Source organism: Notolabrus celidotus, chromosome 4 (assembly GCF_009762535.1).
Source record: "Notolabrus celidotus isolate fNotCel1 chromosome 4, fNotCel1.pri, whole genome shotgun sequence".
Classification (NCBI taxonomy): domain Eukaryota; kingdom Metazoa; phylum Chordata; class Actinopteri; order Labriformes; family Labridae; genus Notolabrus; species Notolabrus celidotus.
Window position 1 is genome coordinate 25,339,384 of NC_048275.1, and position 26,128 is coordinate 25,365,511.

The 26,128-nt window shown below is 39.5% G+C and overlaps 2 protein-coding genes across 6 annotated transcripts in view; one reads left to right on the forward strand and one right to left on the reverse strand.

Moving 5' to 3' along the window:
• ccdc172 (coiled-coil domain containing 172) overlaps positions 1 to 26,128 on the reverse strand; it is a 58,465-nt gene that overhangs the window by 21,447 nt on the left and 10,890 nt on the right. Inside the window, exons 7-8 of one of the 3 annotated variants that reach the window (XM_034681759.1) lie at positions 25,280 to 25,367; positions 24,707 to 25,030 (exon numbers count right to left, since the gene is read on the reverse strand). In XM_034681759.1, coding sequence (XP_034537650.1) covers positions 24,995 to 25,030; positions 25,280 to 25,367 — 124 coding nt within the window. In that variant the 3' untranslated portion in view covers positions 24,707 to 24,994. Of the gene's footprint in view, positions 1 to 17,060; positions 17,104 to 24,706; positions 25,031 to 25,279; positions 25,368 to 26,128 lie in introns of those variants that run through there. The other 2 variants (XM_034681758.1, XM_034681761.1) reach the window with 2 other exon arrangements.
• si:ch1073-126c3.2 (uncharacterized protein LOC555816 homolog) lies at positions 2,103 to 21,002 on the forward strand. Of its 3 annotated transcripts, none has more exons than XM_034681765.1 (6): positions 2,103 to 2,130; positions 17,696 to 17,787; positions 17,934 to 18,048; positions 19,726 to 19,838; positions 19,955 to 20,069; positions 20,313 to 21,002. In XM_034681765.1, exons 1-6 carry the CDS (start codon positions 2,118 to 2,120, stop codon positions 20,492 to 20,494), a joined length of 630 nt encoding a protein of 209 aa, XP_034537656.1. In that variant the 5' UTR covers positions 2,103 to 2,117; the 3' UTR covers positions 20,495 to 21,002. The 3 variants fall into 3 exon arrangements, with proteins under 3 accessions (XP_034537656.1, XP_034537654.1, XP_034537655.1); XM_034681763.1 differs by lacking the exon at positions 2,103 to 2,130 and adding an exon at positions 3,225 to 3,441; XM_034681764.1 differs by lacking the exon at positions 2,103 to 2,130 and adding an exon at positions 17,226 to 17,537.

Genomic DNA, 26,128 nt, shown 5'->3' on the forward strand with positions numbered 1-26,128 from the left:
CTGAATAAATGCATCAGGAGAGAATCCCTCACAGACCTGCCACATGAGGTAATAAAACTTTCCCAGATAGCAGCCCATGAAGCATGTAGCCCCATAAAGTGCTAAATGACTCTGACATCAGCTCGTGATTTATCTTTCATGTCATCAGGCCTATTAAGCTCATCTCACCATTACTCTATAAAGACACAAAAAAGAAGTGGGGCCATAAAAAATATCCTAACATTGTCTGAAAACTTGTGTTTAGTCTGAATCACTTCTCTTTTCCTCTGAAGTCCTGTTTAATTCAGTGGAAAACCTTGAAGTCAAAAACTACAGACACATATTGATTTAAATTAAAAGGACCATCGCAGTAAAAAAAGCGTATTAAATGTTACATGTCTGTAAGAATAAGCAACTTTTTACTGTGAATTAAAATAAAACTGAGTCAAGTATCCCAACTTTGACCAAAAAATTTAATCTTTTGATGTCATGAGTTTTATGAGCAACCTATTTGACATAACAAAGTATCAGAAAGTGCACAATGACGTGGCATCAACCTGCACATAACCCTTTTAAAACAGGGGTATGAGAAGGTTTGTGTTTAACATGCAGCATCATAAGGAGGGATGAACTGAAAGACCTCTTTCTCTCTTTCTCTTTGATCACTTATGTCAGACGCTGCAGGTTATCAGGCGGAAGAGGCACAGAGTGACAAGGGATCTTCTAAACCTCAGATTGTATGTGGCAATCATGTACAGATCAAAAGGAATAAAATGTATTGATAGAATACTTGAGCTGTCAAAAAAATCTGTCATCTATGTTCGGAAAACAATGCTTCCATGTTTTTACTCTTTATTTTCTTTTAATAAAGAGCTCCTTATACAAATTGAATATTCAAGGTAGAGGGTGTTGTGTGCTGAACAGACTGAGCCCCTTGAGGCACATTTGTGATTTGTGGTATTGGGCTAAATAAATTAAAAGAACAACTTATTTTTCTGCAAAGTGAGGGTGTTATTATACCAACAAGCTCTAAATGTGATTTATTGGAGCACTAGTGAAAGTTAAGTCAGGAGGAAGACATTCTCCATGCTGATTTATCATCACTATTGAATTCACTTCTTCACACATGTTTGCTCCTATTTTCCTGTCGTCATCCGCTGTTCTCGTCACCTGGTCATATTCATCCAAAAGCACAGCTCCACACCCTCATTATTAATCTATCATCTAGCAATTTTAAAATAAGGCCTCCTCTTCTTCCATTTCTTTCATGTCACCATTACTAGCAATCCCTCCTCCTTCCATCTCCATCAGCCTCAGCCAACATCATCAGCAAAAACCTCCACCACCAGCGACTGGACTCCAAGTGGGGATAGATTTTGCTGCTGTTCAGGACAGACAGCTTTCCATTAATCATTCTGACAGCTGTATGTTGTATGTTTTCATCAAGTTGTCACATTTGAATGTAATAAAATGTGATTACATGTAAATGAAACACTTTTTTTATTATTTATTTGCTAATGTGCAAACCTAATTTTGTTTCTAAGTAAAATCCTCATGCCCTGTCAAAGACTATCTTTTTGGGCTCACCATCTTCATATATGAAGACCCAAGGCATGGAGAGCAGCAGCAACAAAGACCCCCAGGGGTACAGAACAGAGCGAACATCAGTTACACTATATGACACCGGTAAAATCAGACACAGCATAAAAGGGGTGGAGCAGGCTTATCAACTCATTAAACACAAATTACTAGTTAAGGGAATATCATGAGTTTTTTTTAATTCCAAGTATAGTATTACCCAAATGTTATTGGGTTCCATCAACTGGTTGTCAAACCATGTCATGCCAATGCGTTTATTTCCCAGGTCCTTCAGCTTGTCATGCACATAGTCTCTGTCTGTTTTCTTTCTCACATGGTTGATAACTGGGAACCGATAATCTGCATTTGAATTTAGAAAGTGTGCAGGCAGCATATTGGTCCAGTTGAATGCCAAGGGTTAAAGCTCTTGCATTGGACATCTTAGAAATTAGACCTGGCTAGTCTGTTTGACAAGGAAAAAATGTCAACCCTGTGTGAGGCTAGATGAAAAGTCAGGCAGTTTTCTATCCTTCGAATTCCAAGAATGACATATACACAAAATGGGTAAAAAAGGTACTTCTTTCAACAAAGTTGGGGCTTGAATCTTAAAGGTTTAGGCGTAGTTTGACCTCCATGCATGAGGTAATGTTTTTGTCTGCTTTGTTTAATTCATTCAGAATATTAATGGAAAAATATATATGGCAAAGGTTACATTTCCCACATCTTAGCATAAACAGAGTATAAGGCAACTTAATCCAACCACTTTCTAAACAAAGTGACAGCCACGTATTTCCATGATAGCTTTGGTTCTGTTGCACCTTGAACATTGACACCAGCTGCTGTTGCTTGCAGACAAACAATCAATCAATTAGTCACCAAGCTTCAGGTGGTGTAATCATCTGTGCTTGAGCTCACATGCTGCTGATTCACTCATTCCACGTCATTTACCCTGCAGAGGTTATAAAAACTGCAACACAACATGCCCTTTACTATGCAAACAAATTGCTGCTCATAGGGCCTGATCTACTAAAATCCCAAATAACGAGCGCTAATTTGCGTGTGCAATTAATAATTTTGCACGTGCTATTTCTGGGCGTGTTGCAGGTGATCTACTAAGACTGCGTGCGCAAATGATAACGAGTGCAAAAGTGATGCGGACCGCCCTATTTTACGAGGATTTTGCGTGTGCTATCGGCTGTCACCATGTAGAGTTTGAGAGAGCAGAGTGGCCTTAAGCGATAAATGAAGTTTGAAGTCATGGAGTTGGAGGTCTTTGTGGAGGAGGGAAATAAACACATTGGTGAACTCCAGCAGAGACATCTCAGCGTTAAAAACACAATTTGGGAGGCCATCTGTGAAAAGGTGAATGCTGTGAGAATAAACAGAAGATCTGCCAATGAAATAAACGCATCTACTCTACTCCAAAACGCAATCAGTGTTTTGATGGAGTTTAGAGAGCGATTTGATGAGGCTTAGTCTGCCAGTCTTGCTCTAGAAAAGGTAGGCGTCACTTTGATGAAGACAGTCGCCTCACTGACGCAGAGAGCAACTTTCGGGTGAACGTTTTTAATGCCTGATATCATCATCCAGCAACTGTCCCAAAGATTCACCAGCTTAAATGGAACTGGGAACATGTTTGAGGCAATTCCCCCCAACACACTGCTGCAAGCACGAGATGAGGAGTTACGCAGAGCTGCCTGGCGCAGCTCAGTGAGCGCTCATTCTCCAAGTTAAAACTAACTAAAAGACCCTTGATGAGCACAATGGGACAGGATAGACTGAGTGGACATGTCGTGATATCTATTGAGAATGACAGATCAAAGAAAATGGACATACAGTGCATCACAGACATGTCCGCGGAGCTTAAGGCTCGTCCAAACAGTGGTGAGTAGGCCGAGTACTTCATATGGATTTTTTGTTTGTATGTGAACATGTGGGCCGCTGTGCCAATTTTACTAAACTGTATAGTTGTTGATACAGTGACCTACTGTGCTCTCATTATATGAAAAAGTTAAAGTGGGTGTCAGAATGATGCGGTCGCTATCCGTGGTGCTGAACTGCTTTGAATTTGCGTTGTTTTATTATTATTATTATTATTATTATTATTATTATTATTATTATTATTTTGTTCTCTTGGTTTGATTGACTAAAACATTTAGTAATGCTTGTAAGCCCCACTGTTGAGGGCATGTTGTAAAGCGATGTTATGATGAGCTTTACAGTGACCGCAGCCATTTGTGCGTAACGCTGTGCCAGTTTGCACCTGCCTTTCAAACGTGCTAAATATAGACGCAAATACAGCGTGCGCTATCTGCTTCAGTTTTGATAAATCACATTGCGTGTGCTAAATGATTACATTTGCATCTCCTCCTCCCAGTATTTTGCGCGTCCTGATGATCTACATGTATTCTGCATATTCATGAAGGCAAACACGCTAAATGTTTTGCGAGTGCTGTTTTGCTCATTTGAAAGACGCAATCCAATGTGCTCCCGGTTAGTACGTCAGCTTTGCGCGCACTATCAAGTTTGCACGTGTTTTTATACACGCAAATCTTTAGTAGATCGGGCCCATAATAGTACGCACATGCTCCAGTGATGGGCAGGAGATGTGAGGAGTATGAGTGTGAAAAAGACCTCAAAGAGCTATTATACGTCTAAAATAATTTGGAGTATGATAACATGATAAGAGAACAGACGCAACTTAATGTGTAAAACGTTTGAATGTTTAATGATATTCTTTTTTCATGGGGTATGGTTTATTCAGAACTGTTTCCTTTTCTACACCAAGCATGAGGGAGGATGAATGCTTGTTTTCACAACACCACTTATCACATTCACACAGTTAAACAGCTGTGCACTCCTCAGTTTATCAAGGCTTCCTTTGTTTTAATGGAGTAAATTGGGTTTGAGCTCCTTGGCTTGAGGCATCTTTTTAAAGCACCTGAATAGGGACAGAGGCTCTTATTTACTTTGCCTGTCAAACGTTGCAGGTATTGATTTTTGTGCTGGAGTCAAAAACACTAAAAGGGCTAACAGAAAACAGACACTGTGCTAAGCCAGTGGCATTTTCAGTGGACAGGGTTAAATGTTAAAAAAAAACAATACAACAACAGTGACATTTAAAAATAATGAAGGAAAGAGTTGCCCTCTCTGATGTTTAGTGAAGCATCTGCTCTGGCCTTGTGGGGTTAACACTGACACATACACACACACAAACCTTCTCTGACTCCCACACTTCTGTCGGCACTCACACAGTGAAGGTTTTGAGGTAAATGACACCTGACACATAAGCCAGCTGTCATTCGCTGCTCTGCACATTTTGCATGGAGCTAAATGCTGGAACATGTGTCATCCTCTGATGCTCTGACTCATATGCTAGTGCTACTGGTTGTGGAATCAGAGGGCAAGACTGTAAACACAGATGATGACCGCACAAATAATGCATGAAATAATTGTGAGGTTCAGAAAAAGAAGGAAATCTATGCCTGTATGTAATTATCTTTTTTAAGCCGCTGCGCCTGTTTGCACAATAGTTTTGGGCTTACATATTGCTATGGACAGATCTGGTGTTAAATCAAATGAAAGTGTTTGATTGGAAAGAGATCCAAATTAAGGTCACAGGCTTTCTCCCTAATCAGCAGATATTGGGAACACTTATGTAGCTGACAGTCTTCAGCTGAGGGAGGCTACATAAGGAGGTTAAGGTCTCCTTGTTCAGTTGGGTTTCTGCTCACCTGAAGGTAAACACCATTGATTGGCTTTCTTTCTTTTCATTTGTATTAAAGTTTGAGTTCTGTTTAATTTCTTTCTGCTTATCAATCGTTTATCTTCCTTTTTTTGGCCCAGTTCTTTGTTAGTCTATCATTTTGATGGAATTGGTGGGTGTCTGTGGAGCATCATTAATCCACCAACACCTTTAAGAAACCACAAGGGCCCTTTTGTCTTTAATTTTTTGTTAGTTTCCCAAACTGCAGCCTGTGTCCTTCAGGTTGTAATTTAGGGGAAACTTAACACATCAATGAAGGTCAATATCTTCCAGTATAAAAAATGACTTTCAGTCCAAATTGAAAATTCCTTCAAACCTGTTTTTTTTTAATTGTGTGGTTAAGCCTCTTTTGGACTCCTTTTCTGGTTTCTCCTAGATAAGCACAGTGAAAGCTGTATTACTGCAAAGTCCAAACGATGATCATTTTTAGTTTATCAAAGTTTAAATCTACTCCAAAAAGTTGTATGAATTTGCTGAGCACTGAGAGGAGATCTGATGTGAAGGGATGAGGAATATTAGTTTTTATTTTCTTGCATCAATCCACCACTGATCATCATTACTCAGCTTTAATGTTGACAGTGATGGTGCTCAAGAATAACTCAACTGAACCTTGTCCTGAAAGTCTGACCAATCTGACAGTTTTACTTTCAATTATTACCAGGCTTCTTTGCGGTTGTGTAAGAAGCTTGATTTTGATTGGTCAAAACCCCTTGACAACCCCTTGAAAGTGGTTATTAACATTCACTAACATGAGCGACACCAGAGTCAAACTGATCGCATGCATTTATGTCAAAACAATCCGATGAGAAGAGTTCCGTCACATTTAACAGGGAGAAAAGAATCCATCACCATGGAACACTAACTGACGTGGAATCACTGGGATTTATTTTTAGGGCCCGAGCACCGACAAGGTCGGCGAAGGCCCTTTTGAAACCCGAGTGATTGTTATTAGGGCCCCAGCACCGACAAGGTCGGCGAAGGCCTTCTTGAAACCCGAGTGATTATTAGGGCCTGAGCACCGACAAGGTCGGCGAAGGCCCTTTTGAAACCCGAGTGATTGTTATTAGGGCCCCAGCACCGACAAGGTCGGCGAAGGCCTTCTTGAAACCCGAGTGATTATTAGGGCCTGAGCACCGACAAGGTCGGCGAAGGCCCTTTTGTAACCCGAGGGATTATTATTAGGGCCCGAGCACCGACAAGGTCGGCGAAGGCCTTCTTGAAACCCGAGTGATTATTAGGGCCTGAGCACCGACAAGGTCGGCGAAGGCCCTTTTGAAACCCGAGTGATTGTTATAAGGGCCCCAGCACCGACAAGGTCGGCGAAGGCCTTCTTGAAACCCGAGTGATTATTATTAGGGCCCGAGCACCGACAAGGTCGGCGAAGGCCCTCTTGTAACCCAAGGGATTATTATTAGGGCCCGAGCACCGACAAGGTCGGTGAAGGCCCTCTTCCGCCGTTTGAATCAAATTTGTATGCCTCAACGTGCCCCAAAAGTCACGAAACTTTGCCCAAAATTCAGCCTTGAGAGAAAGTCTCATATTCTGTAGTTCCTTTCTCAAAATCCGCTCTATAGCGCCCCCTACACCCATGAAAGTCAGACCCACCACTGGGAAAGACTTACATGGATGAATTATTTTTTTTGCATGTCTATCATGTCAAGACAAAAATAAAGTCCATTATGGTCATGGTCTAAACCCAACAGGAAGTGCACAAATTTATGGTGAAGGCCAGATTACTTTCAATTATTACCAGGCTTCTTTGCGGTTGTGTAAGAAGCTTGATTTTGATTGGTCAAAACCCCTTGACAACCCCTTGAAAGTGGTTATTAACATTCACTAACATGAGCGACACCAGAGTCAAACTGATCGCATGCATTTATGTCAAAACAATCCGATGAGAAGAGTTCCGTCACATTTAACAGGGAGAAAAGAATCCATCACCATGGAACACTAACTGACGTGGAATCACTGGGATTTATTTTTAGGGCCCGAGCACCGACAAGGTCGGCGAAGGCCCTTTTGAAACCCGAGTGATTGTTATTAGGGCCCCAGCACCGACAAGGTCGGCGAAGGCCTTCTTGAAACCCGAGTGATTATTAGGGCCTGAGCACCGACAAGGTCGGCGAAGGCCCTTTTGAAACCCGAGTGATTGTTATTAGGGCCCCAGCACCGACAAGGTCGGCGAAGGCCTTCTTGAAACCCGAGTGATTATTAGGGCCTGAGCACCGACAAGGTCGGCGAAGGCCCTTTTGTAACCCGAGGGATTATTATTAGGGCCCGAGCACCGACAAGGTCGGCGAAGGCCTTCTTGAAACCCGAGTGATTATTAGGGCCTGAGCACCGACAAGGTCGGCGAAGGCCCTTTTGAAACCCGAGTGATTGTTATAAGGGCCCCAGCACCGACAAGGTCGGCGAAGGCCTTCTTGAAACCCGAGTGATTATTATTAGGGCCCGAGCACCGACAAGGTCGGCGAAGGCCCTCTTGTAACCCAAGGGATTATTATTAGGGCCCGAGCACCGACAAGGTCGGTGAAGGCCCTCTTCCGCCGTTTGAATCAAATTTGTATGCCTCAACGTGCCCCAAAAGTCACGAAACTTTGCCCAAAATTCAGCCTTGAGAGAAAGTCTCATATTCTGTAGTTCCTTTCTCAAAATCCGCTCTATAGCGCCCCCTACACCCATGAAAGTCAGACCCACCACTGGGAAAGACTTACATGGATGAATTATTTTTTTTGCATGTCTATCATGTCAAGACAAAAATAAAGTCCATTATGGTCATGGTCTAAACCCAACAGGAAGTGCACAAATTTATGGTGAAGGCCAGATTTTGTCCTTTTGAGGGTACGTGTTTAAGAGATCTGGTCCTACAATTTTGCTCCGGTCAACTCCCAACCATGCACATTTTGAAGTAGACACATTGAAGATTAAAAGTTATTAGACAGAATTTCTCTAAGTCAATTGGTGTGGGCGTGGCACCTCGCTACATTTGGAGGACATTTTGAAAAACTCTAAACAATAATATCTCTCATTTGCAATAATGGATCAGGCTCAGGCCGGTCATGCATGATAAGTGCCCCAGCCTGAACGCCTCTATAGGCAAATAGTCACCAATATAATATAGCGCCCCATACTGGCAGCAGAAAATCACATTTCCTACAGTTTTTATCCAATCAACTCCTGCTTCGCTCACAATGTTGTTGTCACACTGGAGATGAACATTTGCTAAATGAATCTTCCTAAATCATTGGATGTGGGCGTGGCGATACCTCAAACTCTGATGTCTCACCATGAAACAGGAAGTACTTATAGCTCCTTCATACAGCGTTCAATCTGTTTGAACTTACATTCACATGATCAGGGTCCATCCCTCAACACACCTATGGACTCATTTATCTACTACAGCCATAGCGCCACCGACAGGAAATACATGGTACTGACATTTACGTACAATACCCGATCTCTTCCACATTTGACATGTTTCATCATGGACCCAGCCTGAACTCATATACATACACATGTTTGTCATATGAATAGCACCACCTATTGGACACAATGCGTATTTACTCTCAGAACATGTTTTTAACATGCTTGTGATCACAACTCTTTCTATAATGATCTGTGATGAACAATCCTTCAGAACATAATTAAAGTCACAGCAGCACCTACTAGTGACAGGCAGCACTGCAATGCACACTGTGCTGATAACTGCACGAGTATGCTCACAGTTTCAGCCTAGGCAGCACAGCAACACCTGCAGCACATCAGGCTGTGGCTTACATCAGGCGGTGCTTGTACGAGGGCCTGCACATATCTGCTTGCGGTTTCAATTAGGGCTCGAGCACCGATGGTGGGTGATTTCAGACTCAGCCCAGGTTTTTCCCAGGGATTCTTTTTCCCATAACAACCTGCTAACCATACATTATCCCTTACTTAATCATTCTGATTCATTGAAAGTAAACAGCTAGAGATAAACCATAATAAGCCTAATATGGGATGACACTAAATACAAGATGATCCCACTTTTTTCAGATGTATTTCCAGGGAAAAAGAGCGTCTTTTATTCGAGTCAATGGGGTAGTTTCATAAAATAATCCTCATTCCAGCTGAGTCTTGAAGGCTGTATTTGATCAAGAGGATATTCGGTCATTGTAATAAGCAGCTATTATTACTAAGAAGAATGTCTTTTATGCTTAATATAACTGTTTATGTTCCTTATTTTTCAGTAGAAAAAGTGAACTGCTTTACTCTGTTGAATTCTTAGAGCGTGTTGTTGTAGTGAATGTTAGATGAACAGTGTGGCTGCGGGATGGGAATCATATCATTGAAGTTAACACTTCCATGTTATTTATTTATGTTCTGCACTACAACATGCAGATTTACTGTTAAAACTTGTGCCACCCTTTCTGTATGGAACATCTTGTGACCTTAAAATCTCTCCCATGTGAATCAAAATGTGTCAATGCAGTCATATCTGATGGGGGATCTCATCAAAACTACAAAAAGACAACACGGTACAGATCTTTGCAGTAAACCTGAAGCTACTTTGTTGCCTAGCATGAAAATTTGAACACTTACAACTCAAAATGAGGTTGCATGAATAAATCAACACATAATTACGACATGATAAGTGCTCAGAAGACTCATTTTAAGAGATTCCCTTACAAATTGATTCTGTTTCTGGTTTTGTAATCACCTCTGTTGCAGCAAAATTGTCTTATGAATGTCAAATAGCACCCTTTTAGAAATTGTTATATTGTGTTGGACTGGGTCTTTTTCCACGTCTGTTTTTCCCTACCCATAGTGGTCTTAAAAAAGAGAAGAACAATAAGTAATGGGAATAAATTTGCAGCCAGACTAGAAATGTGGATGTGTGTAGTTGACCGACTAAGCCTCCACCCACATTATGCTGTAGATTTTCTCTAGTGTTCCTGTTTTGGGGTTTCAGGTCAGCTTTAAGTGTAATTTCACAGGAAAAGCTAAGGGATATATATATAACAGACAGTGTGAATCCGATTCTACAGATATCACAACTGAAGCAGGGCAGTGGAAAAAATGTCTTTGATGTGGGAATGAACTTAACTCGATCCACTATCTCAACAAAGGGCACTTTTATGAGCATCAGTTGCCTTATTTAAATATAATTCATTTACAGCCTCATAAAGAGGGAAATTAAACCTATAACTTGATCACAGACATGCACACCGTGCCATTTAATATTCACAATACATTACAACACAATATTTTGACATCACTATTAAATTCTTAAAGCTTACCTAAGGTATTCTGACTTGAGCTTACTTAAATGACATAACATTGTAGAGACAAAACACCCAACAGTGAGGGGTCCAGCAGCTGGGATTGGAAATAATCCCAAATCTGCTTTGGAGAATTTATCTCAAAAAATCTGACTGCACCAGTGCTCATTAGAGGCATTCCTGTCTCTTGGAAAGGGGGAAATGAATGAAAATGCAAAAATGTTACTTCAACAAGTGGTTGTTGTTTTCTTTTTGTTTTACTCATTCATTGATGTTTGGTGTCAAAATATACAAGTGCTTGTTTTAATGTGCTATATAAATAAACTTTGACTTGATTCAAGCAAATACTGATAAAAAAAAAAAAAGCTCCCCCCACGTTTAAAAGCTCTACCGCTGGCTCTCTGGCTCTTGAAAGGAAAAAGGGATGAGGAAAAACAGAAGCCGGGTTTTAGGCCTCTTGTTATCTTTTAGAGGTAGTGCTAACCCTCTAAAGACACGAACAAGGAACATTTGCTCTTCCTGAGTGCCTCTCTGTCATGAAGCTACAAAGCGTGTCCCCATCAAACAGATCCCCTCTGGTTGATGCAGCAGGCGTTTTTTTGAGTTGTACTTTAAAAGTCTGCAGTCAGAAAATATGTGGAGGTTTTTTTTCTTAGCTTAAAAGCATTAGATAGGTTTAAGTTACTGAGAAATAAAGTGATTCCTAACGCTTAATTAATTTGATCATACATAAAAATAAACATTAGGTACTGTATCTATCACATGTATATGATCATTCTCAGTAGTCCCATTGTATTAGAAAAGTTGTTGTATCCAAAGTGGACTATCAGCCTTTCGACTACTCACTGAATGAGAACAGTCCTAAATGTGCAGTACTGAGAGGTGTTTATAATATAGTTGAACCTCTATTCTGTGTGTGAAAGAAAAATAAAAAATTAAGCTGGGGGCGCATTGGCCTAGCAGTCTAAGCGTGCGCCCCATGTGCGGAGGCTATAGCCCTCGTCGCAGAGGTCGCAGATTTGATTCCAGCCTTGACCATTTACTGCATGTCCTCTCCCACTCTCTACTCCCCACATTACCTGTCTCTCTTCAGCTGTCCTGTCCATTATAGGCGAAAATGCCAGGCAAAAAATAATAATTAAAAAAAAATTATATGCTACAACAAAACAAAACTGCATGAATATTGTAACTTTATTTAAACATACCAATTTTTCTATGAATATGACAGTACTTCATATGCTTACATAAGACTATTTTTTTATAAGATAGTGGATTGGAATAGACAGAAAATCAAAAAAAGAACAGCTGCTAATTCTGACATAAAGATCAGGGGTCAGCTAGGTTGTAACCTTTGAAATTAATGGACGTCTGGTAAGAAAACAGGAAGCAAAGAGTTGTGATATGGTAACGGTAATTGGCCGGCAAAAAATCACACAGTCATGCAGCCAAGAAGAAAGAGTGAACAGGTGTTTTTACAGGAAAACGAAACATGTAGCATTAAAACAAGCTTGCCAACCAACTCCAGAAGCAGTATGCAGTGAGACACTTGGAAAAAATCACAGATGTGCTGACGTTCAGGAGAGGGGAAAGTTTCTGAAGAGACAGGTGGTAAACAAGAGCTTGGTAAGCCGGCAGGAAAACAGGTGTTCGGGGAAGGCATCTTTTTTTTTTCATTCACATTTGCATCTTATAAATATTTGATAAATACATAGATTCCTCCATCTGGTGTGTGTTCTGGGCTGTTGCTTCTGTTCATGGATGTTCCCTCTGTCTCAGTGGGTGTAGATCAATCGTCATGTTTATTTGAGTGAGTGATATACTGGATGACTGAGAGGAAGTCTGGCCTGTTGCAGTAGTAATAAAAAGTAAAGATGGCATTTTACTACCATCATTACATGACTGTTACGTACTTCATCCTGATTGGTCTATGTAGCAATAGTCAGACCAGATTTTTGCAGGACCCCTGCACTTGGTATCAGGGACCTTATCACCATGTTGGTGTTCCATTCTGCTAGAATAACCTGCTCACTATACATTATCCCGTACTTGTTCTACCTCCCTTGTAAATACTCTAACATTCAACTATGGACACCATAGGCTGTATACAATTATGGAAGACATTTCAGTGCTCCAAAAATGAAGCCAAAGTAGTTGGAATTCCCCATACTGAATGGTTGCAGTATAGGTCATAAACCCTGCCTCCTCCATCAAGGGCCAAGATGTTAAATGAAAACACGTCAAATAAGTGTTATCTAACAACGTTTCCGTAATTGTTGTTGTTCTTCACAGTATTTTTATTTCGATCGGATATTTGATGCTCTTAAAAAAGAATTGGATTGCCAGATTTGGTGACAAATGTTGCTTCAACAGCCTTCTGTACATGATTCAAAGAGTAAAGGGGGTGACAGCGAGTGAAAACTGACACAAGATACATTGAACTTTCCATGAATGTGAGCGGCCCCTTCCACCTGACACAAGAATCTCTTTTGCCATGGACTGTACTGACCTGAGGGATTTTTGTCCTTTTATCAGTAAGCGAAAAGTGGGATCTGGTTTGTGGAAGAGGTGGGACATCAATAACGTGGCTTTGAGAGCCTCCCTGCCGCACAGACTCTCACTTCAAATAATGTCACCAGCACAAGACGTCTGTGCCCACTGGTGGGGATATCACAACATCACTTCTGTACAACTGGCGGATGCAGCAAAGTCATTCATCTTTGTCTACAATCAATGATGTACACTTTAAAAAAAAAAAGGCGATGAAAGATGAGAGAAGCTGTCAGCCGACTATCATCCCACCAGCAGATATTTTTCTCCCACCAGTTTGTAAATGAGTGTTTGAGGTTGGGTGATACCAGGAGAGGAGAGCCTCTTTATGGAGCCTCCTGCCATGCTTTTACTGTTTGATACCGCACAGCTTGACTTATCAGCCCACTTTCAACTGCCCTGTTCCCTGCTTGTATCTCACTTTCCCTCCCTTTGATTTCCGTGTTGACAGAAAAGCCATTTTCAACTGACAGGATAGTGTGTTTGTATCTTTACAAGCTCAGAGTTGATTATCAGTGTTAAGCCTTTGATTCTGAAGGCATTTGCACATTAATCTTCCAAAAGTCTCTCACAAGTCAGTGTGTTGCACCTTCAAATGATGTGCAACTGCTCCAGCTTCTCTGTGTTAAGACAGTAAATCAGCCCTGTGATAAAAGCAAAGGGGTAATTAAAATGAACTAATAGATGCTATTAGCTATTCGTCAGCTGTGATTGCATTGAAACGTTCCCTTGAGGCACAGTGATCCTCCCAAACAGAAAAGTCTTTGATACAGGTGGCGCGGAACCCTCCTGAATACCAATTAGATCCAACTGCACTGGGGTGTCTGCGGCTTAACCGCGTGAAACGTTTGACAACAGAGTAGCCATTTTCCACGGCTGGCTAATTCAGCACAATGCCTCTGAGGGAGGCAAACAAGCCAAGCAGTGCCGTGAGGAGAATGTCACGATTACTTGAGAAAGGTTAGACAGCAGAGGAAAGCATGTCGCTATCATAAACACCATTCATCATTGATTTTATACCACACAGAAAGGGCTGCTGTAGGTCTGTATCTGCTGGTGTGCAGGTGTAGATGGCCCTTTTTATATGTCTGCATTCATGTGGGACTTCTGAATCTGTGATTTTTACAAGAGCAAACCAGATGCTGTGAGACATGAGGTGTGCGACAAGCTGTAATTTAGTGAAATAGGAATTTTTCAAATTAAAGGAACTTTAATAATAACCTCATCTATGCATGGACCCCTCCTTATTTCTTGAGTAAAAACCCTAAATTAAAAGACAGATCGGAAAATCCCCTGGCTTTAATTATCTAAGACTGTAGGACTTCCCTCGGACAAAGCCTCTTTCTCTGGTTAAGTGTTAAAACTGTAGAAATTCCCCCAAACTTTTGTATCTGTGAACTATCTCATAACAACCTCGCACACATTTTGTCTATCGCTGACATCACTTTTTGGAAGCTAATGAAATATTTCTTCAACTGTGTTTACCAAGTCCCCCTGGAGGGGCCCACCTCTCTCTTGAACAATAACAAAAATAACATCAGTTGAAGATAAACACGGGATAAAAGGGAATTTTATAAAGAGATTTTAAAAGAGGTCCTCAGGCAGGGGGGGGTTACAGCCGGTGGGCACTTACATCAAAAGGATGCATGCATTGTCATACTTTGGAGAGCATTCACTTTAGTTTAAAAAATGTTTTATCCTATAATACTCAGAAAAACTTTATCCGTGTGCAACAGACCTTCTCTCTGGCAAAAACTAGAGAACCCAACCATGCAAGAAAAACGCCCCGTGTGTTCATCTGCATGGCCGTTCATGTGCCGTCTTGTTCAGCAATAGAGAAGTGTCATATATTGTGACACTTTAACAGACATCTGTCAAGGAGGTACTCACAAAAGCATGAGACGCTATACTGGACTATTGCTAATGTTACTGTTAGCACGCTGCTGGCTAACAGTAAAAATCCAACATGCTTGTTCATTTAAGATTCTAATCAACAGCAGGTGGATCGCAGGTGTTTTGGGTTGATTAAACACCTGTTGTGATCCTACCCCAGCTGAATCAATGAGAGCATCTCCCTATTAGGAAACTGTAACTTCAGTGATGACTTAAATCTCCAGACAAGCTTGCAGGGTTAATCAAACTCTGATGTTCGTAAATTAAACAAGTTTTCTACATACCTGAAGATCCTCACACAGTCAGTGGAGGTCATACTGTAATAATAATAATAATAATAATAATAATAATAATAATAATAATAATAATAATAATAATAATAATAATAATAATAATAATAATAATAATATTGCCTTTCAGAGCACTCAAGGTCATCATACAGGGCAGAGTTTATAAAAAAAGAACAATATAAAAATTAGGCTGATAAAATCAACAAGACATGATACAGTGTAAATAATAAGTAAAATGAACAGGATAAGATGCAGTGCAGTGAAGAGGTGTGATGGGATTTGAAAATGTAAATAGAGTCGATGTTACTGATGTCTGGTGGGATAGAGTTCCAGAGATGGTGGGCAGAGCGGCTGAAGGCTTTGGACCCCACATGGTCAAGCGGACGGTTGGTGTAGTGAGTTGAACGGAAGAAGAAGACCTTAGAGTGCGGCTCAGTGTGTTGATTTGCAGAAGTTCAGAGAGGTATGGAAGAGCGAGGTTATGGATGGATGGAGGAGGATCAGAATCATGAAATGGATGCAAGTTTTTACCAGTAACCAGTGAAGCTGCTGAAGGACTGTGAATAGTTTAGAGTGAAACAGCTGTCCTGTTTATAAATCTGCAGGTGATGGGAGTTCGACTCAGACTTGTACACTTGAGACTTGAGTCTCAACTTAGCTTTGAGGTTTGGTTCCTCAAAAACCTGGTTCTGACATTGACCACTTAGTGAGTAGTTCAGAATTAAGTAAGTTTTACACACGTGAAGAATTTTTCTTGGTGTTAGTAGTGAGTACTAGTAAACCTGTCAACCAAAGACATGAACAAACCATGACATTTTCTTGACCTTAACCAAACACAGTTTTTCATCAATCCTAACCTAATTCCTCCTCTGCTGTTAACACTTGTTTGACATTGTATGAAAAAATACACATTGGAAGTTGAGGTAGAAGAACAAGGGATGTCTCTTTGCATCCTTGCATCTATTTTAGTTGGAAGTGACATCAAATTTCTCATGTGGTGGGAGAAAGGAAATGTAAACAGACTATAAAGTCCAAGTCCCATTTAACAACTACCAACACTGCAAAATCTGGGACTTTTGTGCCTTCAAGATTTGACTTTTTCATTTATTGACTTCATGCATCAATATAATTGCATGCATACTCTACTATTTTCACACTGTACCACCTGGTGCTTTTTATATACTTCACAATCGCTGTCTTCTCAAGAAACGGCAGGCCTGCCCTGAAGTTCTCTGAACTACTGTAACATGTTGAGTGTTACAGATTTATCCTCTATTCATTTATCATCATTCTTATCCAACTAAAGCATGCAATATTCAACTGTAACCTGGGCATTCTGTATATAGTGTACAACATGTCATTGTCGAATTAAAGAACACTGTCTATTATTTATTTGATGACCAGAGAAAAATTCCACACAGACATGCAGAACTTAAGAACATGATGGGGACTTGTTGGTAATAACACAATGACAGCTCTTGAGGTCCATTTTGGAGGACTAATCTTTGTTCGTCAAATCAAACATGAAAAGGCAATTCTCCAAGTTAATGAGCTTCAACGACTTTTTCTAAGAGCTTCAATAATTCATTCTCTCCCAGATTGTCAGACATCCATAATGAATAACACCCACAGTGAATTATTTACACTGTCATTCTTCTCGGCACAACTTACTGACTGACACTGAGTCACCCAGTGTTTGTGTGTGTGTGTGTGTGTGTGTGTGTGTGTGTGTGTGTGCGTTTTGATACTGACATTTGGCTTCATAATGGGCTCACATCTAAGAGGTAATGACAACCTGTGAGAAGACAAACAGTAAGGATAATTACACAAGTTAGCATGTACTACCAGCTCCCCCAGCAGTGCAGAGCTGGGACATACAGTACAAAGTGCAACAACGACTTAGGGGAAACTAGGACACAGTTTGTGGTTCAAAACAAACAAAAAAAAAGGAACTGCATATAAACCTTTCATCCACATCTGCAGAGCCGAAGTCCATGTTACATCATGAGACTGAAGTGAAAATTTGGGAAATTTGGGCACCCCAGTGACTCAAAGCTTGGCCCCAGACCATAATATTGGCCAATTCTGTAAACTTTGCCCCTCCAGACTGAGTCAATAAATTCACCTGTCATAGCTTTCTGCTCACAGTTTTGGGTCAGAATAAATCCAATTCAGAGGTGATGGGATTACAGGGAACATTCACTTGGCTGTGCACATGCACATTTGCAGGTAATGTCAAGATTTAATTATCCATGTATCTGTGTATCCTTTATATATTCACATATCCATTTTCATGAGAGGGAGGGAACACAGGGAAAAGGCAGGAGGCAAAAAAAAAATCCTAGATAGATATAACTGTGGAATTTATAAGCAGTGTTTTCTTGCAGTCTTGTCTCTCTCTGCACCTCATGATGATACGCTTCTTCAGGACTGCAACTTACAAACTGAGCTCGTGGACCGACTATCAGCTGATCTCAAGGTAAAGAATAAAAGAAGTTAGCTGCTACAGCATTCACGAGTGCCTCAGTTGCTCTGCATGTCAGTCCTTTTCGTGTGTTTGTATGATTTCACTTTCCACATTTTCAAAGAAGCAAAGCAAGTGTTGTGTCTGACATTAACCAACAGGTGGCTGCAGAGTGCAGTGAGAACCTGCCGTCTACTTTGAGTGCACAGCGGACAGCTTCACTACTACTCTCCCTTAAGAATGGGACTGATGCTCTGCACAAACAGCTGCTCAAAGGTAGGAGGGCATGCCAGAGACATGTTTGTGAGTTGTGTTGTAATAAGTGTAAGGTCATCAAAGTGTGAGGACAGTTTTCCAAAGTGTAGAGCTATAAAATCAAGCAATATTTACCTGAATCCTTCTTTTCATGCAATACACAACAGACCTACCAAGGTCTCTGATGATGATATAAATAATCTGTATGTATGTAGACATGTTTTAACTGAGGTACTGGGATCAGGCTAAACTGAATAACAAAATAAAAAATGCAAAAAAGTCAGATAATAAAGTCTAACTTTTAGCATGTTTCCCAATTGTCCAACTACAAAATAAAATGTTCTTAATCAGTCTTCTATTCACAGAAAGTGAAAGCCGGTCAACATATCACAAAGATGCAGTATTTTTCAAACAGCAGATGATGCAAAGAAAAAAGTAAATAATTTTTAAACAACAAAACACTAATATTTTAACATTATGAAGAGTTGAGAAATAACCTTGATGTTAATTACTGCTGTCATGCATCTTACCATGCTCTCCATCATTCTGTCACATTGCTGTTGGGTGACATTACGACGCTCTTGATGCAAAAACTCAAGCAGCTTGGTTTTGTTTGATGGCTTGTCAGGTAATCACTAATTTAGTACCTCATTAAATAGAACAAGGTGATCCTATGTTAAAAAATTGTCAAACACCAGACCTTTTTAAAAAGAAATGCTCGAGTTGATTTTAAAGCTCATGTGAGGAGTTTTTCTCTGGTTATAAAAAAAGAGTTGAATCAACATTAATGCATCTTTATGATGAACAAAAGCAAACTAGATCATTAGAAAGAAGACTGACAACTTCTGTTAAACAATTTGTAATGGCTGCAACCGCCACAGGGGGGTAGGGTCGAGAGGATCTACAGCATAGTGAAGGAAAACTCTTCACTCTTTCTATAGGAAACATCATGATCAGTAACTGCTTAAAGCAGCAGGATGACGTGTTTTTCTTCTGAAAACTTAACTCACACATGTGCATATCAAGATCAGCAAAATCCATACAGACGTAAAAGTCTTCACAGGAGCTTTAAGTTGAAATACAATTTTAGGAATAAAGTCAAAATAAGAAAAGGAAACGACTGACTTTTTTTTCTTTTAGCAGACACTAATAGTGAAGATTCAGGTTTATTTCCCTAAATAAATAAATATAAATATAAAACAGACAAAATAACTAACTGACTCAATTGTCCCCTTTGGCCCCAATATCCCTCTTTAAATTAGAAGTGCAAAGAAAGGTAGTTAATAATTTTTGGACTAAAGAACATTGACTTTGTCAGCTCGTGGAGAGCAGTAGAGTTTACCAGCTGTATTTCATTTCACAAAACACTTGAAGTCGATCACTGAATGAGGTGAAATTTTCCTCAATAACAGAAAAATTATCTTCTACTTAAGATCCGCTCATCACTGATGAAGATACATTTTTTGCGTAATTTCCGCTGATGGACTCTTGTAGGCAGTAATTGCTGAAGTGGCTGTTCATGCACGGACTAAATGTTCTGAAAACAAAACAGCTGTTTGAGACTTTCTCATGATAGTCACAACAGTGTAGGGCTCAAGCCCAAAAGACTAGAAGCAATATACATTACGTAAGTGTCCTCAAATAAGCTGTCTAACAAATTCAATGTTTCTTTTTTCTCTTTCAATAAATGATTCATAGAATGTCAAGGTGCTGAGCCAAACCAATGCCCTGATGCTGAAGTCCCCCACAATGGAGGGTTAGTGTGCGTCACAGTTGCCAATAAGCGCTACTGCAAACCTCTGTGCAACGATGTAAGTGTTACACACAACTCTTTATACTGCATATGAATAAAAAAAACCTTTATAATAATAAGTAAAGGCACTTTTCTGTAAAGTTCTTTAAATAAACCTTGAGTCTTTTCCCTCAGGGTTATGACTTTGGTTTCATAAGGAGGAGTCGTGTGTATGATGAATGCAGTGAGCAGACAGGATTTAAATGGAACACTCAGTACATAGGAGGAAACAAACTGGCTGTGTGTAACGGTAAGACTGTATTTCATCCGCTAACTCTGAGCTATTTGCACATTTGTTCCTGCAGTGAACTTCAGCTTGCGCCTTCTTCATGTGAGCTCCTGATTTTCTCAGTTCAGTTATGTTTGATTACTTTTTAATGTTCTTAACTCTCTGTACACCAAAAACGCACATTACATATTTATACAGTGGCACTTTATGTAGGATGTTAAGTTGAGAAGTTGAACTTAACTTTTCCCACTTTTCCATTTCTAGAAGCATCTATTCAAGTTTCTGGGGCAGCGACGGCCTATTTTCCCAAATATCAGGACTGCCTAACAACCAAGAGCAGCAGCCAACAGCAGAAAAGCATCATTGAACTTTTTACCTTAGAGCTGCAGAATCAGGGCATACAGGGACAGCCAATGCATGAGTGTCTCGTATGTGGAGCCCTGTGAGTTAACAGAAGTCTGGGAAAATGTCCCTCCATGTTGCATTGAAAAACTAAAGATTTGTCATAAGTTTAGTGTGTATAAAATTAAAATGACTTCAAGTTTCATGTATCTGAACCTCAGCTGTTTCCTTTGTTGACTATGGGTGGGAATTAGTTTTTCATCTTCACCCCCTTAGAGGCGGGGGAGCAGTTAGCTTTTAGAAATGTCTGCCTTTGACTGTTGTCTACTAATGGAGCCACTACAATCACATTTGTATAGACTACTTTTGCTACACTAGCAGCTCTGCTTGGTTCTTACATAGAAAATTACAAAGCTGTGGGTGACTTAGGAATATTTAGCACTTGTGTGTTTCTCGTTGACTGGCACAAAAAATAAAAAGTGTGTGCTGTGGATGGCCGGAGTACAAGTCAGGTTCTTATCAATGTCGAAAGAGTCTGTACACTGCAGCCATTTCCTCTGACTACATAGTGTTTCAAGGTTCCCAGCAATGATTAAAAGAACTTCCTACTTGCATAACTGAATTTTAGCTGGCATACAAAAAGTAAACTGATTTTTACTTTGATAAACTAAATAAATTAAAAAGTCCAAGTTTTATAACAAACTTGGGGAATTTTCAATTCACCATCCACATGGCCACTTTATGGTTGGCTTGGCATTTTCACTACTTCTACCTTGTAATCCAAACCATTGCAAAGATAACGTTATGAAAAAAAAATATGATAGCTTTCATCTTCCTGTAACTATAACATCAGTGTTGTCTAATATTAGTTCTAAGTGTAGCTAAAGCTGATAAAAGATGTTTAATCTTGATCAGTGTCCCTTCAGATTTTCTTTGTCTCATTATCTTTTAATTGCCTGTCATTCAAGAGGCAATTTAGTATAATTAATACCCAGCTGTGTTAAATACTTGATTCTGATTGGTCAAAACCCCATGACAACAGTAATTATTTCTCAGCAACAGAGTCAAATTAAATCAAACTGCAGAAAGAAGTCCAGCACACATTCATAGTTTATGATTTCACCTCTTCCTGTTGACTATGTGGCAAACACATTAGTTTCTCATAGGCAGACAACATGTGGATATTTTTACCATTACTTTAAATATATTTGGAGAGCACCAAACTGTAGAATGGTGGTTAATGGCTGACCACTCACTAAAAGAAGACAAGAGGAGGAAAACTGCTCAAGAACTAAATGGGGATGTTAAAGCATTCAAGGAGAAGAGTCAAGACGGCAATTTAACCAGGCTGAAGAAAACAGATAAAGCAACCACAAACGACAACACGGTACTGGATCCGTCAGTGTTGTAGGACTGTTTGAATGCAAAGTAAATGCCCACAGAAAAGTGACAGGGTAAAGGAACGTATAAATGTGCTGTTATTTCTGCATCTGAAGAATGCCAACAACAAAAATTGCTTATATTTTGACTTTACCCTGAATTAAAATGCTCAGTTTAATTTGATTCATAAAAGAAAAGATGGCTGTAATCTATGCTTTGCTGTGAATGACAATTTTAACTACAATGTTAATTCAACCCAAATGTAGGATGATAAGAATACTGTTGCCATGCAGGTGTTCCCAACCATGGAATCTGAGGGCCACTTTTTTTTAGCAGTAGAAATAAAATCATCTTTAAATCAACACTTTGTGTCATGCTTGAGTTTTTATTAGGTAATAAGCAGGATAATGTAGTGATGGATGGTTATGCGAATTAGAATCCCTGCAGTGAGACAAGACCTCAGTGGAAAGGGGCCATGTCTTACCCTGTTGGGATTTTAATTTGCATAACCACCCGCTCCCTGTACGTTGTCTCTTACCAAGTTTTAATAGCTTCCTTTCTTCTTTTTTTTAATCAAACATTTACAAAATCTCCAACAATGTACATTTGTGAGACTTGTCTTACTGAACAATGTTTTTTTTTTACACTATTGTTAAATCATGATTTGCACATTTGATTTGGGGAAACAAGATGTGCCCCAATATCTGGTCTGATGAAAATTTGGAATCAGAGGGCAATGGACAATGTGTCAGGAATTTGGTGTTTCAAAAAAGGAATACTAGAGTAAAGACCTCCTTTCCCAAAGCTGGTCATTTACAGACTTTAAATTTGAGATGCCTGAATGAGACTTGCCTGTATTTTGTATTTAAATTCTGACTGTGTTTAATCTGATCCTTATGAAGTGAGATTGTTTTCTATTAATCACCATTTAGTTTTGATACTGCATTACAGTTGATGCATGTCCTACAGACAACCAAATCCTGTTTAAATGGGAAAGTTTAAAAAAAAATTGGATTACAAGCAAAAACAAAAATGCTTTGTCTTAATCCTTTTTGTGATATAGCTATCATTTATAACATGTAGTGCAAGTTTGGGCTTTACTTCTAAACATACTGCTACACTGAGAGCAGAATCTCCCATGGGCCGTCTTTGCTCTGTTTAGGATCATGTTATTCTAACCAAAGACAACTGGCAAACAAGGGAAACACAACTACATCACTTCAGCTGACACTGAAATGTGTCACATAGGATAACTTTGGATGAAAGGTGATATTTCTCTGCAGGTGAAAAGCAAACAAAAGCATTGATACACCTCCATTGGATCGGAGTGCCTTCTTCACTGCTTCCCTCTGACTTCATTTTACTTATAGTCACTCTCCATTTACATCTCTAATGGCAAGATGTAGATGAAAGCTGCAATGGCAATAAACTTAACCACTCTGCCAGATGGACTGCTTTGTTTGCTGTTCTGTCTGCTCTCAGGTTTTGCCAACACATCCAGACGTTATTCACAGAGGTCAGGGTTAAGAAGTCAAAACCAGATTGCAGGATCTCATTAGGTAGACATTGACATTCCACATCATTCTATTAGGAATCACTCTAATCAGAGAGAGAATGACCCGCTGAATGACCCTCTGTTGCAGGCCCACAGACCGTCTAATCATCAATTACGGGAGTAACAGTCTGTGGGTGGAGAGATTAACAGTGGGTAGCTGTAATGTCAAAGATCCACCACTAGGTGGCCACAGACACACACATCAAATTATTGCATCCTGTTTTTTTTACCTGGTGGCTTTGATTGCACCTGTAAAAGTCTAAGAACTATATTTTCTCAACCTTAACTTCCACCTACTCGGTATCTAGCATTATCTTAATCACCCTGTCCAAAAAGCAAATATTTTTCTCTAGTTTTGATCATGCTACTTAATGCTTGTTTTGACTTTTTGTCCCATGTTTAAGAAGAAATGTATTTTATTGGGATAAACCCCTTGATATGAGCCATCTTGTTTTAGAGGGGGTTTGGATGCTCCATCCTGAGCTAACAACAATGAACAAGACTGTGTGGAGTTTCTAGGGTCCAAATAATAAGGACTTTGGAAATTGTGGCCTTAGATTTATTCCCACTTGGAGCAACAGCTTCATCTGTTTGATGGATCAAAATGAAGAATACATTAATGGCAGAACTCACACTGGATTTGAACTTGTATTGTAGCAGTTGTTGAAAAGGGTAAAGTTAATTAATATTGTTGCCTACAGTTCTTGGGTGCTTTATTTTGTCAAAGTTTTTTTTACTTAAACTGTTCTTCCTGTAATATTGAAAGGTTTTATGCTCTCTGTATTTCTACATATTGTTGAGTTTCTGTTTTAAGTCTCTCTTGTGTATTGGTTGTGTATTTTTGTGCTTTTCAAAGCACATCATTGGACAAGCATCAGCCATTAACTCAGACATTAGGTGTGTTAGCAAGGTGTTGGTTTAGTCCTTTTTACAATAACATTAAAAAAAAAAAGATGACTGAAAAATTCAATATCAGTAATTGACTTACAGTTAACCAATCAAATTTATTCAGGCTACAACTACCATCAAATAATAAAACCAAATAATGGTTATCTACATGTTAATGCTTTTAAATGCTAATTTAGAATAAATCAGTATTCTTTGTGTTGGACCTTTTTCACAGCAATGTTACTCTTTGTCCACTAGAGGGAAGTATTTTATCACTTTTTGATGTGTCATTTGCCAGCAGCAGAACGCATACATAAATCCATCCAGTACGCTTGTGATTTGTTATTCGTCCAGTGCATATGAATAAATAAATAAATACATACATACATACATATAAAAGGTATTATTTATCAATCATATCATCTTGTAGAAGGTAAGAATCAACCTGCTGTATTTTGTGGTTGGATGATTGGAGGATGAAGGAAAACAAAGGTTCCTTTTCAAAATATTTTAATTGTAATAAATGTGTGTTTTGTTTCAACTCCCTCAGAAACAGGTTACACCTATTAACACAATAAAGACAGTCTATAAAAGGTTCGCTCTTTATAAGCAACTTTCAAGGTGAATAATAACGAACACAGTTTATAATATTTCTCTATTAGTTCCTTCCTGTCTTTTTCATCTCTGCCCTGCTCTCTATTCACCACCATGTATGTGTTTTTATTTTACAGAACAGGTATGTGAACCAGTGAAACCCTCCTGCGTCTCCATTGTGGGAAACCTAATGCTGCTCACTTCCCTGGCTGCTTTCCATCTTCTGAAAATAGAAAAGAACATTGAATGAAAGACTCTGAAGAACACTCAAAAGAATAAATCTCCTTTACCCATTTTTATGTTTTGAAAATGAATAAAAATGTATCTGTATTTCAAAGAAATTATTATTTCTGTCCTCCTCCAACATGCAGTGAACGCTGTCTAATTCTGGTAAGATATGAATCATGTTGTCCTATCTAAAATAGATTGTATAAGCCTGACTAAAAGCCTTGTTCATTAGATAGCAACTTACTGACTTCAGGAACTGTATTTCTGAGCTGAGTGCCTCTCTAAGAAGCTCCAGCTCTCCTTCTTTATGCATCTCTAGCTCCTTTCTCAGCCTGGTAAAAACAAGAAACCCTTATCAGTTGTTACAAAACAATATGTAAGAGACAACATAAAGAGAAGCTTCAAAGGAGCTTGATCTGTGCATGAAGTTTAGACCGACTGATGTTTTTATTTGCATCGCTATACTTGATGTTTATTTATTTTCTTATCCATAAGGGAAGGAAATAAAAAAGGAACTTCATGAAACTAAAACCTATTTTAACTTTGATATTCATGCTGATTGGGAAAGAGAAAACTTATGCACAATATATTTAAATAAATCTCATAAACAAGCGACGGACTGGTTTGATGTATTCAGACAAAGGTTAGGGAGAATGTGTTTCAAGTGTGTAACCGATGTTTCAGACTGTAAGTATGCTTACATTCACATAACACTCAAACCTGTTGTGTAGTATTCCTGATGGTTAATAAGCCATTTCCACAGTAGGTAAACGGAAATGTGACGTGACGTGACGTGACGTGACGTGGCGTGGCGTGGCGTGACGTGGCGTGACGTGACGTGGCGTGGTGTGGCGTGGCGTGGCTTGGCGTGACGTGACGTGACGTGTCGTGACGTGACGAGACGAGTTAACAGACATAGCCTTTATACAACTTAATCACTACAAGATGCCAATCCTTCATCTGTGCTTGTTTACAACCAGATAGTAGCCGTCATCAACCGGAGCTACAGCCCCTGCAAGCAGTTGGTGGCTGCGATACAGCTCAGACACAACAAATGCCTGGTATTTCAGGCCTACAAAAATAAAATAGTAAC

What these genes read in the sequence shown, in the direction of transcription:
- si:ch1073-126c3.2 (XM_034681763.1), top strand. Translation starts at nt 3,312, where the DNA reads ATGAGCACAATGGGACAGGATAGACTGAGTGGACATGTCGTGATATCT. An exon ending in GACTATCAGCTGATCTCAAG is followed by an intron (nt 17,788 to 17,933) that starts GTAAAGAATAAA and finishes ATTAACCAACAG; the next exon opens with GTGGCTGCAGAGTGCAGTGA. An exon ending in CAAACTGGCTGTGTGTAACG is followed by an intron (nt 20,070 to 20,312) that starts GTAAGACTGTAT and finishes TTCCATTTCTAG; the next exon opens with AAGCATCTATTCAAGTTTCT.